This window comes from Vigna unguiculata, chromosome 2 (genome assembly GCF_037176805.1).
Source record: "Vigna unguiculata cultivar grain cowpea cultivar isolate G323 ecotype 2 chromosome 2, ASM3717680v1, whole genome shotgun sequence".
Classification (NCBI taxonomy): Eukaryota; Viridiplantae; Streptophyta; class Magnoliopsida; order Fabales; family Fabaceae; genus Vigna; species Vigna unguiculata.
The window spans coordinates 36,435,399-36,451,982 of record NC_140793.1 but is presented as its reverse complement, the minus strand read 5'-3'; the positions used below and the strand labels follow the sequence as shown (position 1 = coordinate 36,451,982).

The window sequence follows — 16,584 nt, the reverse complement described above, 5'->3', positions numbered from 1 at the left end:
GGCTCTAATACCATGATAGAAGGGGATTTTAAACCTAACTCAATCCCACAAAACCGGCTTGTAAGGTAGGTGAGGATTGCACTCACTTATATATTGTAAATTGATCTTATCTCTAGATGTGGGACTTCCAACAGGAATTGACATCACTTCCAACCAAAACTTTAAGACAATAAATCTATGAGTTTTCATATTTATATATGTTGCTCAATTTTCTCATTTTTGTCCAATGTGAACGTGGGAGATAAATTTGTACTTGAATTTCTGATACTTTAACAAGGATATGAGATTGCATTGATCAATTTTTTTTTTTTTATTTAGTAAGAATATCTCATATTTTATTGGAATCTCACCAATTTCTTTGTTAATAATACAAACAGAAAAAGCTTACCTATTTTTTAAACTCAATTATTTGGTTTTAGCTCCTATTTTATTTTCATTTTTCTTTATTTTTGGTTTTAATGTTTGTTGTTAACTTATTTCTTGTTTTGTTTTGTTAAACCTAACAATGGTGATAATACCATACACAAGTCGTTCACTAGATTATCAAGTTAGTATCTTATGATATAAGAGAAAAAATAATGAAAAAATTATAGGGACTAAAATAACAAAAAGGTCCAATTTTCACTTAGAACAATGTTTTATTTATGAAAATTAAAACAAAAAATCATAGTTTTTATTTTTATTTGAGAAGACTTATGTGAATCAGTTGAAATATTATATATTAAAAATGATCATTGACAACTAATTGAAAATTCTCTGGAACAATTTTGTATTTTTTTTTTTTCACAAATCAAAAGGGGAGTAATATTTTTGAGATTGTATCTTCTTCCACTTTGATAAGTTATAAAGTTTTGATAGTAAGAAACTCTGATTTGCGCATGTTTTCATACCTTTTCTTTCTTTTCTTTTTTCTATGAAAAGGAAATACTTTTATCTTCAACACATACCGTTTATAAAACGTTGAAAACTACATCATTCAATTTAGCTAATAAGTTTTTAGTTTAATCGTATATTGATATTATAAGTTAGAGATATAAAATATGGGCTTTGGCCATACAGTTACAGATATAAATATGGGCTTTGGCCAATGGGCTCGCCGGCCAAGCCCATCACACAAATGTAATAAACTGTAACCAGTTTTCATTAGTATATATTTGTATTTGTTTTTTCTCCAATCAATTTCTTCCTGCAACCCTATATTTTTTCCTGCAACCCATATTTTTCATAAATTTTTTGTATTTAATTTATTAACTATTCTCTCTCTCTATATATATATTGATAAAGGTTTATGTTTTATAAATATAATTTATCTTTTTCATAAGTTCTTTTAATAATTAATATAAAAAACTTACCATTTCAGATAGATTCAATTGTTATGACAGGTCCTATGAACGTTGGATCGTGGTTCTTGAAAATGAGAACAGAAAAAAAAAACAGTATCCAAACAAATTTTTTATATCGAGAATAGTCCAAATGTGAGTTAAAGTCCCACATTAGATAGAAAAGACAAAGTTAAACACTACACAAGAATAAAGGTTCATAACAACATTGTCTTAATGTTTTGGGTTAAGAGTGATGTCTAAGGTCTTATATGTATAAGACTAATGTCATATAATCATATAGAACCATAATCTCTCAATATCCATAATCATGTCTATAACTATAATTCATATCTGAAAAAAATATAACCCAACACTACTTGATTTTTCTGTTTCTATACAAAAAATAAAAAATAAATTAGGAATGAAAAAAAAACCTCGAACACTTAAATGAAGATTCCAATTTTTATCAACAGACTAATTAATGACGAGACTAAGTTATCAGCACAAAATTATTTAAGAACTCAAATATGAAAAGATTATTCAAAAAATAATAAACTAAAACCGTAAAATACTTATCTTTTAAATGGTACACTTGAACATTTTTTTTATTTGCCAACTTGTAAACCGAACAAATATCATACCATACTCATAGCTATTGGCTTCATGTCAATTTACATTTATTTAAGTATTCTTTTATTGCAATGTTAGGCTTATATAAAAAAATATGCTTTGAAATGTACTTTTGTATAAATTTAAATCTATATCTTGGAGAGATTCTTTAGATAATTTGAATGATTTTATTCCTTCCTTGAATGGCCAAAGTCAAACATTTATGTTATGAAATAAATAGTAAATTTTTGAGTTTGAAATTATGATTTTTAATAGCCAGAATAAATTATTTTTCATGAAATCGACTGACTAATTTAAAAAGTTAGAAATTATTGCTATATGAATCGCATTTGAATATCTAAAATAACTCACAAAATAATTTTATTAGTTATTTTCTAATATAGTTTTTAGTTTCTAAAAATCTTCACTAAAATGTATGTATGTATGTAGAAACTCCCAACTATAAAGGATCTAAAAATTAACAAATTATATATCCATACGTAACGTCACATGTAACCATTTATAGGTGTACACGCACGTAAAATATTATATATATATATATATATATATATATATATATATATATATATATATACTAATTAAAAGATAATATTTAATCGTTAAACATATCACAACAATTATTTTTAAAATCAGAGTAAGAAAAATGAAAAAAAAAAAAAATTAAAACGATGAAGAAAAGTTGTGAGTTGAGTAGGTTCATTTAACAGTGGCTATGGAGTGGGAAGAGTAAGGGATTTCGCAAATTTTTTTCTTTTTCGAAACTTGGTTGTTAAGGTAAGGAATAAGGGAAAGGAGGGGTTTGTTCCATCCAAAACCCTCTTCCTTCTCTATAATGCGATTTTCATGTCAATCCTTGCACTGTGTCAGTGTCTTCACCCATTGTTGTTGCTTCAGATTGATCCTTGCTAACCCATCATTTATTTGATCCATCTTTCAATGTCTTCGTTTTCCATTTTATGCTCTTAACCCATGCAGCTTCAATTTTAGGTATTGCGTTTTTTTCTTCTTCGTTTAGCCTCGGACTGTTTACTCAAAAGGCTTCATTTTTTTCTTTTTTTTTGGTTTTTTGGGGTTATTACTTGTACGTTTGGTGAAGCATGAGATTATATCTGTTGTAGTATGATAATTTAATTTAAGTTGTACTGAAAGGAAATTAGGTTATGTAATTTAAGAATGAATTTGGATTAGGAGAGAGTAATGCACAATTTTTTAACAAATGCACGTTGTGTCTGTTTCTCTCGTGGTATGAACCTCTTATGGTATTTATTTTTGGGTGATGTTTTGTGTAGAGACAACTTTCAGGTGGTATACAACAGTTTCCGATGAGTATTGCTGGGTGGTCAGATGAGGAACGCTCTGTCATTGGAGATAAAGCAGAAATTGGGTTTCTAGATTTTGAGGAAGAGAAATCTGTGTGCAGTTACGTTGATTATGAAGGGGTTCCTGTTGTTGTATCTGCCCCGTTTCCATTTGTGGATGGCAAGCCTCAATCTGTATTTGTAGGGGACACTGCTGTGGATTTAATAACCGTTAGGAATACTACTGATGAACCCGTTGATCTGTGGAGTGTTCATATTTTTGCCTCAAATCCTACGGACAGTTTCACTCTCTCTCTTACGGAACCTCCACCGGAAAATTCAAATGCAGACGGAGAGCAGAGCTGCTTAGAATCTTTCACTTTGGAGGACAGGATGCTTCAACCCCGTGAAAACTTGAAAATATGGCTGTCTTGCAAGACAAAAGAAATTGGCATGTATTCATCAGTTGTATATTTTGATGCTGGAGATGAAAAAATTGAAAGGGTGGTTTTCCTCTTAGTTGAAGACAAAATCTCCAAGTCTTTGGCTTCTAAGAGGCCCTATTCAAGAGCAAAGAAAAAAGACAAATTTGTTGTCGATACTTATGTTGCAGGTTCACGTCCTGCAGCGAAGCCAACTCGAAGATACATAAATAGGCTTCCAAGATATGAAATTCCCCGGAACATGAGAGAGCTGCTTGAGAGTAATCAAATCCCTCAAGTTGTTGAAGAAGGTCTTACAAGGAGGACTTATTCATCTTATTTCAAAACATTAATAATAATGGAAGAGATTCAATTGGAGGTAATCTTATTTTCTATACTTTTAGTTGCTACAAGTCATAATAAACCTACTGATCTTGTTTCTTTTAATTAATTCATCGTCTCTGACTTCTACTTTCAGGAAGACATGAGGATTTATGATATGGAATCCATATCGATGAGAAAGAGGAACAATCAGTTTTTGTCTATGGAGGTTCCTGGACTTGCTGAGAGAAGACCATCGCTGGTTCATGGGGATTATATCTTTGTTAAGCTCGCATGTCAACGTGATAATAGCAACAGACAGGTTTATCAGGTTTGGTCCTTTCTTTGTGTGTGATATAGAGCCTGATCTGGTAGATCATAAAAGCACATGTCTTTGTGATAGTATTATCTTGATCATCGGCCATTAAATGACATCTCATTCGTGTTGATGTTTGTATGATGGATATATTTGTTATGTATAAGTCATCTTGCCTATCTATGGCACAGCTCTTGCATTTTATCTCTGCATTATTCAGGGCAGCTAAGATAGATTAAACCAGTCTTGCAGTGCTTTTTTCTGAGTGTAGGTTGTAAACCTTGAATAAAATTAAAGCTAGATATTATTATGAAATTGTTGAATAAAAAAAAGTGATCACTTTGTCTAATAGATTTGACATGTTTATCCTTTTTTCTCTTGCATATGAATTGCAATATCCAAGCCAATGAAGACAAGTTCAGCAATGAGGACAAGTTATTGTATTGATTTGCATGATTCTAATTGCGAACGTCTATAACCATGTGTATGACCTTTGGAGAAATCTAACGTGCTGTTTATTTTGAGGAAATGATTGCTTACATTTGGCAGCTTAATGAGATAATGTTTGAAAAATTAATCAATTATTTCCCAGAATTCAAGTATTCGTATACAAGCACTACGTCTAAATAAGGGAATTATGTTATTCATTACTTTTGTGCATCTTTTATTTTCAGTGCTAAATATATAATTATCAAATTTACTTTGCATTAGTCTACAAATGTATTTATCATTTACAGTTCAGACTCTTCTCTCTATAAAATTATGCGTGAATTTCTCCAGGGCTTTATCCACCGAGTTGAAGCTGATGAGATTTATTTGAAGTTTACTCCTGAATTTCACTATTACCACAAGGACGAAAATATATATGATGTTCACTTCACCTATAACAGGATCAATATGAGAAGGCTATATCAAGCAGCTGAGGCAGCAGAAAACTTGGGTACCGACTTCCTTTTTCCATCTACATCAAAAAAGAGACACATTAAAACTACTGCTCTAGTACCCATATCTGGCACTTTTAACGAGGAGCAAATTTGTTCAATCAAAATGATTCTTGGTTGCAAAGGTGCACCGCCTTATTTGATTCATGGACCCCCTGGTACGGGAAAGACAAGGACAATAGTAGAAGCAATCCTGCAGCTCTACAAATATCACAAGAATACTCGGATTCTTGTGTGTGCACCCTCAAATAGTGCAGCAGACTACATACTGGAGAGACTCCTTGCTCAACAGGACATTGAGTTGCGAGAAACTGAAATATTCAGGCTCAATGCATCTACCAGGCCATACGAGGATGTTAAACCTGAAGTTATCCGCTTCTGCTTCTTTGATGATATGGTATTCAAGTGTCCCCCAGTGAACGCCCTCAGTTATTATAGGATCATAATATCCACATATATGAGTGCGTCTCTTCTTTTTGCTGAAGATGTTGCCCGTGGTCACTTTTCCCATATCTTTTTGGACGAGGCTGGCCAAGCTTCTGAACCTGAAACCTTGATCCCTGTATCCCACCTCTGCACAATGAAAACTGTTGTTGTTCTGGCTGGAGATCAATTGCAATTGGGTCCAGTAATATATTCCAAGAAAGCAGATGAGTATGGCTTGGGGGTTTCATATATGGAACGATTGTCTGAACTCCCGCTATATGCCAGTGGAGATACAAATTATGTAACACGATTGATTCGGAACTATCGATGTCACCCAGCAATTTTACATCTTCCTTCGAAGTTGTTCTATTGTGGGGAATTGATTGCCTGTAGAGATTCCTCAACTTTCGTGACGATAGGGGAGTTGCTACCTAATAAGGAATTCCCTATTCTTTTCTATGGCATTCAAGGATGCGATGAAAGAGAAGGAAATAACCCTTCATGGTTCAACCGCATTGAAGCTAGTAAGGTTATAGAAGTTGTCAGGAGACTGATAGCAGGAGGGAACATAAAGGAGGAAAACATTGGCATAATAACTCCATATAGGCAACAAGTGTCAAAAATAAAACAAACACTTGAAAATCTAGATATGCCTGATATCAAAGTGGGCAGTGTCGAGCAATTCCAAGGACAAGAGATGGAGGTTATTATCATATCAACAGTTCGATCAACTATCAAACATAACGAGTTTGACAGAGTCCACTGTCTTGGCTTTTTGAGCAATTATAGAAGGTTTAACGTGGCTATAACTCGTGCTATATCATTGCTGGTTATAATTGGGAATCCGCATATAATCTGCAAGGTAATTTCCTTTCATCCAACAAATTGTGACTATCTTAATTATCTATAAGAAGAATAAAATTGGATGATTCCAAAGGAACCCAACCACCAAAGCTCTCTAATGTAGCCAAAGAGTAGAATTTAAGTGAGAAAAAAAAAAAAAAAGACTTATGTGGGATTTCCACTTCCATCATACACTTCATTAATTGGTCAGTTTATCTCTTTAGCAGAATAGTTATGGTTACAAAATATTCAATGATGTCGATAATATTAAAACAGGTTCAACAATGATCCTTATCCCTGATAGCCATGGTTGTTTGTGAAATCATTCTTCATTTGTCATTTGGCAGGATGACCATTGGAGCCAAATGTTGTGGTACTGTGTGGACAATTCATCTTACCAGGGATGTTCTCTTCCTGAAAGAGTGGAACCTTATGACGATGAGGACACCGGAGAGAACCCATACTTGACTGAAGATAATGCAGAATGGGGTCAAGATTCAACAAACAATGCAGAATGGGGTCAAGATTCAACTAACAATGCAGAATGGGGCCAAGATTCATCTCAGATAGGGCTCCCAAATCCTGTTACCGATGAAGCTGAGTGGTCTGATGGCTGGAAGTAATTAATCCAGCACGTCGGACTTCTACTTGGACCTGATATTTTTATGTCTATATTCCTTTTTTTTAGTCTGTTTATATTCTCTGCGTGCAGTTGGATAATAGATTCTGAATTCCCCCAGATTTTGTGCAAGTTTAGTTTTTAGGTGATGCTTCGGGAACTTGCTTTTCTCAATGAGTTGTTCTGGCTTTTACCCGCCGTTTATCAACAAAAAAGGGTTTCTGCGGTCTTAAACTTGTGTTTGGCCGTAGAGTTTATCTTCAATGCACGACATTAGATTAAAGAAAATGAAATAATAAAGGTTTATTTTTAGGCGATCTATTTAACCCCGATGAATTTACGTTAAAATTAGTCTGCATGAATATGTAAATACCTGTAGCAGTTGAAATAATAAAGAGGAGAAGAGAATAAGTTTTTTCATTAGTTTGTTTTAATTTGCAGAATTTATTATTTAATATAGGCCTTAAACACACTTGGGATTGACCAGTTATGTGAAAAGAGATGTTTATTTACAAAAATGGTATAGATTTTCGATAAAACAAATAAAGTAGAGCCTGAGAAGACGATGGCTCCTTCATTTTAAAGTCATACAAACAAATTTGCGCCATTTTCGTTAATAAACAAAAGTCTGAAATGTCAAACATACATGTAAACAAAGAAAAACGTGCATGCAAACGCAATTCGGATTAGAAACAAGATTTCTGAAGAGACGAAAGTGTGATAATATTGCATGTATGAATAACAAGGACATTCTGTACTGAAATTAGATTGTAGCAACATGGACAATATCATTCAACTATTTATCCCATGATCTTGAAAAAACACCTATGAGAATTGGAAAGGTCACGTGCTGTGAAGTGCAGAGAAGATGGCCATGAATACCGAGACAGTGAGGAGTGGAGTGATGGTTGAAGAAGAAGAAGAGTGACCATGAGGAACGGTTCCTCCTCCACCGTTCAATAAGGGTGCCCTTCTCCCAGAAGACCCTCCGCCGGACCCTGACTCTTCTTCTTCTCCTCCTCCTCCCCCTCCTCTTCCCCCTCCTCCTCCACCACCTCCTCTTGCCCCTCCTCCTCCAACTGCTCCTCCACCACCTCCTCTTGCTCCTCCTCCTCCTCCTCCTCCTCCTCCTCCTCCACCTGTTCATACATGAATATCGTTAAAGATAACAGTAATAATAAATAACTGCATGTTTCTTTCTTTGTTTCTTGTTAAGATATATATATATCATGTCTGTAAAAGTAGTAAACAAGAGAGAAAATGAAAGACTCACTAGCTAAAGTTCCCAGATTTTGAGTTGATGCGGTGGAGAGTGGTGGCAGAGAAGAAGAATCTGTAAAAGAAAAGAAACAAGAATGTCATGCAAAGAAGTTAATTAACGTCGGATTGTGAAGAAATACAGAAAGCAAGAAAGAAAGAAAATACTTGAAGAGCAAAGAGCGGGGAAGGAGGCTGAGAAGGGAGACGGACAGAGAGAAGAGAGGGAGAAGAGTCTGGTGGTGTTGAGAGGGAAGCCCAGGATGAGAGGGTCGCCGACGACGTAGCAGATGCAAACCGATTCCACAGCCCGTGAAAACGCCATGCAACACTTCTCCGAAGCACTTTCCGTGAGGTTGTTCGGCGGATACGACACGTACGAAAGACATCCTGAAAACGATATTAGATCCTCCCTGCACCCCTCCGTGACCGCCACCGCCGCCGCCGCCGCTGAGCTCACGAACACCAGGAGGACCAACGCTGACGCTGCTGCATTCATCACTTGTGCTGTCATTTAGCACTACTTGAAAAAAATGCTGCACATTCACGTGTCTTTAACCCTTTAAATAGTTTCTATTATCATCGATACATCCTAATATCAAAACTGAATCCACAGTGTACCCCCCTGATCAATAACGGAAAATAATTATGATAAATATTCTCGTGAATTCACCCGATGAATATAATTATAGGATAATGATACAATGCCCCGTTTTTTTACCCCCAAAGTTACCCGCCTACGTGGCAGTTAATATTTTAATATTTTTAAAGCAGACGGGAAATGGAGGCAGCGGTTTGGGAAAGTTAGCGTGAAGTGCACGCGCTTTGATTGGACAAACTTTTTAAAAAAACACATTGGACATTCTATTTTCCCTCGTTTCTTCCCCTCAACTTTCTTCTTCCCGTCAACTTTCTTCTTCTCCTCAACTTTCTTCTTCGAGCAGAGACGCAGAAAGACATTTCAATCGCAAGGCTTTGTCTTCCCAAAAAAGCTATCGTTCCATAAAGGTTGGTGTTGTGGGTCACAGTGGAAGCGGATAGCGGAGGTGTGGAGAGTGGTTTGGGTTGTTGGAGGCGGCGGCTTCCGCGAAAAGTGGTGGGTACCGTTCAATTCATTGGTTGGGCGCTCTCTTGTTGGCGTATTTGTTGGTTGATTAAGGTCATTGACGGAACGAAGATTTTTCCGGTAGGTTATCGTGGAAAACCCCTTTTCGAAGATTTAATGTGGTTTTTTTTTACTTAGCATGTTGTGCCATTTTGCCATTAGAATTGATAACTACAGTGAAACCCCAAAATGTGCGTATAAGGTTCTTTTGGTTTATCTACTCGTCCATTGTTAATATTGATGGTTTTGTTAGGGTTGGGATGATCCATATGTCCCTCGCACACATGAAGGTGTTCTGAAGTGGAAATACCCTATAATGCACTCTGTTCATTTCGTCTGTGAGGTTGTCCAAGTATTTGTTCCGAAGTTCAAAATTTAAATTAGTTGATTTGGTGTTATATTCTTTTGTAATATGACAATTTGTTGACGATGCCTTTGTTGGATTGTTGATTCCCGTCATATGAAGTAATTAGCCATATGAAGTAATTTCTCCAATTGGACATGTGAAGTTTATTTTTGATTCCCGTCATAACAGGTTGTTGTATTTGTGAAGTAATTTATGATTCCTTGATTTGTGAAGTGTATTTTTTGTTGAATTTGTTTTGTTGTGATTCCTTATTGTATTATTATTAAATTTTTATAGGTTGTTGATGAATCATGGCTGGAAAGAGTAGGAAAGATAAAGTTTTAGAACAGGAACGAGTAAGTGTTTTGGGTATGTTATTAAATTGTGAATCGGACAAGAAGCCATCTTTTGAAGTGCAGTGTGTGGACACTCCAATTCAACCTAATGGGTAACTTCTAACATTTTGTGTGTTCAATGAGTGTAATTTAGCACTGCTTAATGATGTCTGAATATTGTGTTGTATTTCATTTCGCAGTCATGACTGTGGGGTCCTAGTATTGAAATTCATAGAGATGTGGGATGGTGTTAGTCAATTTAATGGCAAAGCCCTGCCTGACTACACTACTATAAGTTGACCGTTATAATATGTTTTATTATTTATTGTTTTTCTTTGAAGATTACAGTTGGTAACATTGTGTTGATGTTGTTTTCAGGAGGAGCTGCAATTAGTTAGGCAGAAATTCGTTTGTGATTGGGTTTTAAATGAAGATAATGTCCTTCGCGATGAAGTTATTCAGCACTACGATCTGCTGTTGAAAAAATAGCTACTGTGAATGTATAAATTATAATTCCATCACAAGATTTTTGAGACAATTTTACATAGGGATAGTTAGATTGAGGTAGACAAAGTCAATTATGTTGCCACAATTTTATATATTGTTTAATCATTTGTTGGAGTTAATATGTAGTTTGTACATTGACAGATACATTCATGATGACATGGTAATATAAACATCAATATACTTTAATTTGGGAAGGCAATTGTGCTATTTTTGATTGTATTAGTAAACTTCCAGTACAGCCTGTACAAAAACACAAATTACGTAATGATAGACTAGAAAAACAGTTGCAGTAGTTCCTGTACAAAAACTACAACGTAAAAAGGCACTTATGGAGTCAGAAAAGGACACTTAAATCTCCAACCAGAAAAATTTATTTTTAATTCAATCTTCAATTTGAAATACTTAAAGAAGTTTTATGGTGATGGTTGATGGTGATGGAGATATTTATATGGCCTTTGGATTGTGTCCAAAACACAAATTATGTAATGATAGACTAGAAAAACAGTTGCAGTACTTCCTGTACAGAAACTACAACGTAAAAAGGCACTTATGGAGTTAGAAAAGGACACTTAAATCTCCAACCAGAAAACTTTATTTTTAATTCAATGTTAAATTTCAAATACTTAAAGAAGTTTTATGGTGATGGAGATATTTGTATGGCCTTTGGATTGTGTCCAAAACACAAATTATGTAATGATAGACTAGAAAAACAGTTGCAGTACTTCCTGTACAAAAACTACAACGTAAAAAGACACTTATGGAGTCAAGAAAGGACACCTAAATCTCCAACCAGAAAACTTTATTTTTAATTCAATGTTAAATTTCAAATACTTATTGAAGTTGTTTGTTGATGATTGATGGTGATGGAATTATTTTGACGGCCTTTGGATTATGTCCAAACCATATTTCACGATATTATACAGTTTTAAACCAGTTGCAGTGCTGGGTGTACAAAAACGGAAACGTAAAAAGGCACTTATGGAATCAGACAAGGACACTTAAATCTCCAACCAGAAAACTTTATTTTTAATTCAATGTTCAATTTGAAATACTTAATGAAGTTTTATGATGATTGATGGTGATGGAAATACTTGTATGGCCTTTGGATTGTGTACAAATTTATCATTATGTAATGATAGACTAGAAAAACAGTTGCAGTACTTCCTGTACAAAAATTACAACGTAAAAAGGCACTTATGGAGTCACAAGAGGACACTTAAATTTCGAACCAGAAAACTTTATTTTTAATTCAATCTTCAATTTCAAATACTTATTGAAGTTTTTTGCTGATGATTGATGGTGATGGAATTATTTGGACGGCCTTTGGATTATGTCCAAACCATATTTCACGTAATTATACAGTTTAAAAGCAGTTGCAGTACTGCGTGTACAAAACGTAAAACGTAAAAAGGCACTTATGGACTAACAAAAGGACACTTGATTATCGAACTCGAAAAGTTGGTTTTTAAAAAAATGTTGATGAACAACAAACATATTGAATCCAATATAGGCAAATCCTGCACGAATTACACAATTCTGGTTTTGTTGCTCATTGCAAAAAACATCAAATGTCATTCACAAACAACAACCACAAAGCTGAGAATGTGTTTGTCAATGTCATCGAAGTTGAATGTGGAGTGTCATATCCACCAAAAAATGTGATATTCATTAAACTTACAACCTGCAAAAAAATAGATTTTGTTAAGTTGAGGAACAATTTGGAGAACAACTCATCAAAATGCCATTTCAATCATCGAACAAGAAAATACGATAATGGGGTTTCATTTCCGGAAAAACATCACAAAAATAGTGGTTTCATTTGGGGAAGAACATCATAAAAATAGGGGTTTGTAATCGTATAGTAAAACATACCAGAGCACCCTTTGATTTGCAGAACAAGAACACTTCAAAGTAGGGCTTCCAATTCGACGCACGAAGCTATGGCAGCAATCCGCACTCTCGCCGCACTCAAGCCGCACTCTCGCCTTTAGTTTAAACCGCAAGTGAAAGTTATGTTTTTCTAACTTTTCCTTTTTCCTCTCTTGCGCGTGTATCACAACCTCACAATTCACTCCAACTTCTCTCACGCGTTTCTGGTCCCATTTCCTTAAAAATTATTAAAATATTAAGTGCCACGTAGGCGAGTAACTTTGGGGGTCAAAAAAAGGGGGCATTCTATCATTATCCTTCTGGTAATGACTGTGGTATGGAATGAAGTTCATTAGTTATGGTTTAAGTTGTGGTTGTATTGAATGGATTTAGTTGTAAGATCTTACCTAAAGAATCTATTCTCAATGTAAAATACAATAAATTATAATAAAAAAAAGTGTTTATAAAGAAAGATTTGTTTGTCAACACATTATAAAAATAATTATGAATATAGTACACTATAAATCCCATTAAATATAATAACTGATCCACATATATAATTATGAATATAATATACTACAAATCCCATTAAATATAAGGACAATGGTACTTTAACCCACTTTTTTTAACTCACTTTTAATCCACTACTAGATCATCACATTACTTGAAAGAATTAAAATACATGATCTAATAGTGATTGAATGATTAAGTTAAAAGTGGATATAAAAAGTGAGTTAAAGTATCTTTATCCTAAATATAATAACTGATCTACATGTATAAAAATAATGGATTAAATAGTAAATATTTTGTCAATTAACCTTATTACTCAATTAATTACCAAATAAAAAAATGAAAGTAAAATCCAAATTAAATGTTACCAAAATAAATAATAATAAGCCAGATGAAAAAATAGAAAGACCTGTAAGAGATCATAATATGAGCTTAATTTGGATTCTTATATATCGCGATATGCTTCGGGCTTCCGGAATACAATGGGATCTACGTAAAGTGGATAATTATGAATGTTACGAAGAATTTCATTGGGAAGTTCAATGGCAAAAAGAAGGAGATTCATTAGCTCGTTATTTAGTTCGAATTGGTGAAATGATAGAATCCATAAAAATTATTCAACAGGCTTTGGAAGGACTTCCCGGCGGTCCATATGAAAATTTAGAAATCCGCTGCTTTGATAGAGAAAAAGAGCCAGAATGGAATGAGTTTGAGTATCGATTTATTAGTAAAAAATCGTCTCCGAGTTTTGAATTGCCAAAACAAGAACTTTATGTAAGAGTTGAAGCCCCCAAGGGAGAATTAGGGATTTTTCTAATAGGGGATCAAAATGGTTTTCCTTGGAAATGGATATATATATATATATATATATATATATATATATATATATATATATATATATATATATATATATATATAAAAGATCCATCTACATCTACAAAACCTTAAACAAAGACCAAAACTTTTTAATGTGTAAAAATGTCAACATGAAAGAAAAATGCACAAGTATAATTTTTCACTGATAATAATTAATTCGTATACCACAACTTCTTTTAAGAGTTCTCGATAATCAACAGAATAATATTTTTCTTCATAAATAAAGTGCATAAAAACTTTCAAATGTTTTAATTCGAATGTCAAGGAGATATTTTTCTTGTTTTTTTAGTAAAGATCTCATAAATTTCAAAGATATTGCTTAAAAATTTTAAAAAGTATTTTTGTTTTTATAACATCTGTTATATAAATTTATAATATATTAACTAACAGAGTTAATTATTCCAGTTTTTAATATAAGAATGATGAAATCAATTTTCATTAATTATATCTTATCAAGTGTTCCGAGCCTTCTCCAAATATTTGGTACTTCTAATTTATAAGAGAGGATTTTAAGATTTTCACAAAAATTGACGTAATCCTGTCGTTGCATTAAGGAATGGAGCTGTTGAAAATTCAGCAAAACTCAATAAAGTTCTGGAATGGATGAAGCACTCGTATACATTACAACACAAAGATGAAATGCTTTTTATTTGGTAAATACTCCCCCAATGCGGGTCTGAAACAATCTGATAAAAATCGAACGCAACAACCACACACATAAACCTACAAACTACATTTACATCCAAAAAAATGCAGAAATGTTTTGGGCGCAGCAACATAGTAGTGCTTAAAGAACAGCAAATCCTAATGCAATTAATAGAACTGAAGGTAGGAAGCGGTTTGATGAAACAGCAGATGAAGGAGTGAGATCAGAGCGTCCACTTCCTGTAGCTGTAGATGATGGAGTCAAAGGAGGGTTTGTGTCAGAAACTGGTGGCAAGGAAGGTGATGGAAGAATGGAGGAAGCTGTTCAATGAAAAAAAAAAATGATGACATTAGACTCGATCAAACTTTAGAAGCTATTGAAAAACTGCATGATATTTTGGTTGAGTAGAACTTACCTTGAGGACTAAGAGATGGAGAAATAGATGGCCCAAAAGCTGCTGGTCCTGCAAATATAAACAAAAACCACTCAAAGCATTGGTTAAGATGGAAAGATGAAACTTTTATACTCAAAATAATAAGTTTCAGGAAAATGATTCTACCTGGAGCTGGAAGTGGGGAACCTGAGGCTGAAAAATAACCAAAAAAATAATCTTTTAGCTTCATGGATAAACAGAATGAAAGCAAGTGCTGAAAACAGATTAAGAGAATGAGAATAAAAATGAATATATATACATACTTTTGCATTGAACTGGAAGACGAGGCATGTTGCAAGCACGAGGAAGAGAGATGGCCAAGGTTCGGTTGATTGGGATTCTAAAGGGGACATTGCCGGTGACAATGAGACACACACAGTCCATGCCAGTACTTGTGAGGGACTTGATGGAATTGCAGCATTCAGAAGTAGGTGAAGTGCCATTGGCACTGCTATTTGTGAGGAAATTTATACAAGGATTGAACACACTGTTTATCATTGATGCACTGCATGGCGTGGTGACCTGAGCTTTGCCTGGTGCAGCTATCACCATAATCATGGCTAATACCACAGTTAGGCACACAAAACGCTCCATTCTTTGGTTTTCTGGGGTTTGTTGTGTTCAAAATTACAGTTTCGATGGTGGGAAAGTGCAGGACAAGGAAAGTTTATGGAGAGAGTGGAAATAAATAGAGGTGTTGTTGTAGTTGGTTTTTGAAAGCTCAACTGCCATCACCAATAAATGGAGTTGGTAGCATTGGTGTTTTGTAAGTTTAGTGACCTCTGTGTACAGATTTGAGCTCTGCAATGACAAATGAAACATCTTACCTTAATTTTTTCTCAGACAAAAATTTGCCGTTTTTTTTTATGATTACTGTGATGTAAAAGGTCAAATCAAATCATTCTTTATTTATTAGGTTAGCTGTTCAGTTGGATAACCGAATCTTAGTAGTTCCTGCCATTTCTCTGCTTTTTTATAACATACTTTCCTCTGTCAGTAAAAAAAAAATACTACATCCAACTACCATTAAACTTACTCAAGTCGTTTAAGTGGACATAATTTAAATTATCACTTGAAAAAATACTATAATAATATAAATAAATATTGACGACTTAATTTAGTATAATTTTCAATATATTATTATTATTATTGCTTACATAAGAAAAATGCCTTAACTTTTGTGCGACATACTTGTCAAAGCCCAAAAGCCATGGTTACTTACTAGACAGAATTGATTAACTATATCAAACACTTATGACACAATTTGGTTAAAACATAAACAATAAGAGGTCGGTAATTGTATGTACACTTTATATGAACGTTTGTGTATGTTCCTGCGAGTTCTCTTTAGTTAAACGAAATAATAACCAAGAAAAAAGTGAGAAAACTAAAAATAAAAAGTGCGTGCACGTGGTTCTTTCTTGATTGATAGTGTTTTCAAAGTCTACAGCTTTGTACAGATAAAGGGATTATAGAAGGTAGCCTCAGATGCTTTAGTCGGTCATCTGTTTAACCGAACTGTCTTTAGAAATTTGCACTTACGCATAAAAATCCAAAAGTTT

General features: G+C 34.0%; 3 protein-coding genes across 7 annotated transcripts; 1 reads left to right on the top strand and 2 right to left on the bottom strand.

Moving 5' to 3' along the window:
• The first annotated feature begins 2,580 nt into the window (after window positions 1-2,580).
• SDE3 (P-loop containing nucleoside triphosphate hydrolases superfamily protein) lies at window positions 2,581-7,457 on the top strand. Of its 2 annotated transcripts, none has more exons than XM_028058237.2 (5): window positions 2,581-2,726; window positions 3,242-4,051; window positions 4,151-4,324; window positions 5,090-6,538; window positions 6,867-7,457. In XM_028058237.2, the coding sequence occupies exons 2-5, from the start codon at window positions 3,275-3,277 to the stop codon at window positions 7,140-7,142; spliced, it is 2,676 nt and encodes an 891-aa protein (XP_027914038.1). In that variant the 5' UTR covers window positions 2,581-2,726; window positions 3,242-3,274; the 3' UTR covers window positions 7,143-7,457. The 2 variants fall into 2 exon arrangements, with proteins under 2 accessions (XP_027914038.1, XP_027914037.1); XM_028058236.2 differs by having other exon boundaries at window positions 2,720-2,939.
• A 379-nt stretch (window positions 7,458-7,836) lies between these two features.
• Window positions 7,837-8,944, bottom strand: LOC114174646 (Bifunctional inhibitor/lipid-transfer protein/seed storage 2S albumin superfamily protein). 4 transcript variants are annotated; one of them, XM_085668631.1, is made up of 3 exons: window positions 8,609-8,944; window positions 8,412-8,471; window positions 7,837-8,277 (listed from the first exon to the last, which is right to left on the bottom strand). In XM_085668631.1, exons 1-3 carry the CDS (start codon window positions 8,907-8,909, stop codon window positions 7,982-7,984), a joined length of 657 nt encoding a protein of 218 aa, XP_085524757.1. In that variant the 5' UTR covers window positions 8,910-8,944; the 3' UTR covers window positions 7,837-7,981. The 4 variants fall into 4 exon arrangements, with proteins under 4 accessions (XP_085524757.1, XP_085524758.1, XP_085524755.1 ...); XM_085668632.1 differs by having other exon boundaries at window positions 7,837-8,268; XM_085668629.1 differs by having other exon boundaries at window positions 8,564-8,942.
• Window positions 8,945-14,564: 5,620 nt separating this feature from the next.
• Window positions 14,565-15,825, bottom strand: LOC114173485 (Bifunctional inhibitor/lipid-transfer protein/seed storage 2S albumin superfamily protein). The gene is made up of 4 exons (XM_028057927.2): window positions 15,286-15,825; window positions 15,149-15,175; window positions 15,005-15,052; window positions 14,565-14,909 (listed from the first exon to the last, which is right to left on the bottom strand). Exons 1-4 carry the CDS (start codon window positions 15,614-15,616, stop codon window positions 14,731-14,733), a joined length of 585 nt encoding a protein of 194 aa, XP_027913728.1. The 5' UTR covers window positions 15,617-15,825; the 3' UTR covers window positions 14,565-14,730.
• Between the last annotated feature and the right edge of the window lie 759 nt (window positions 15,826-16,584).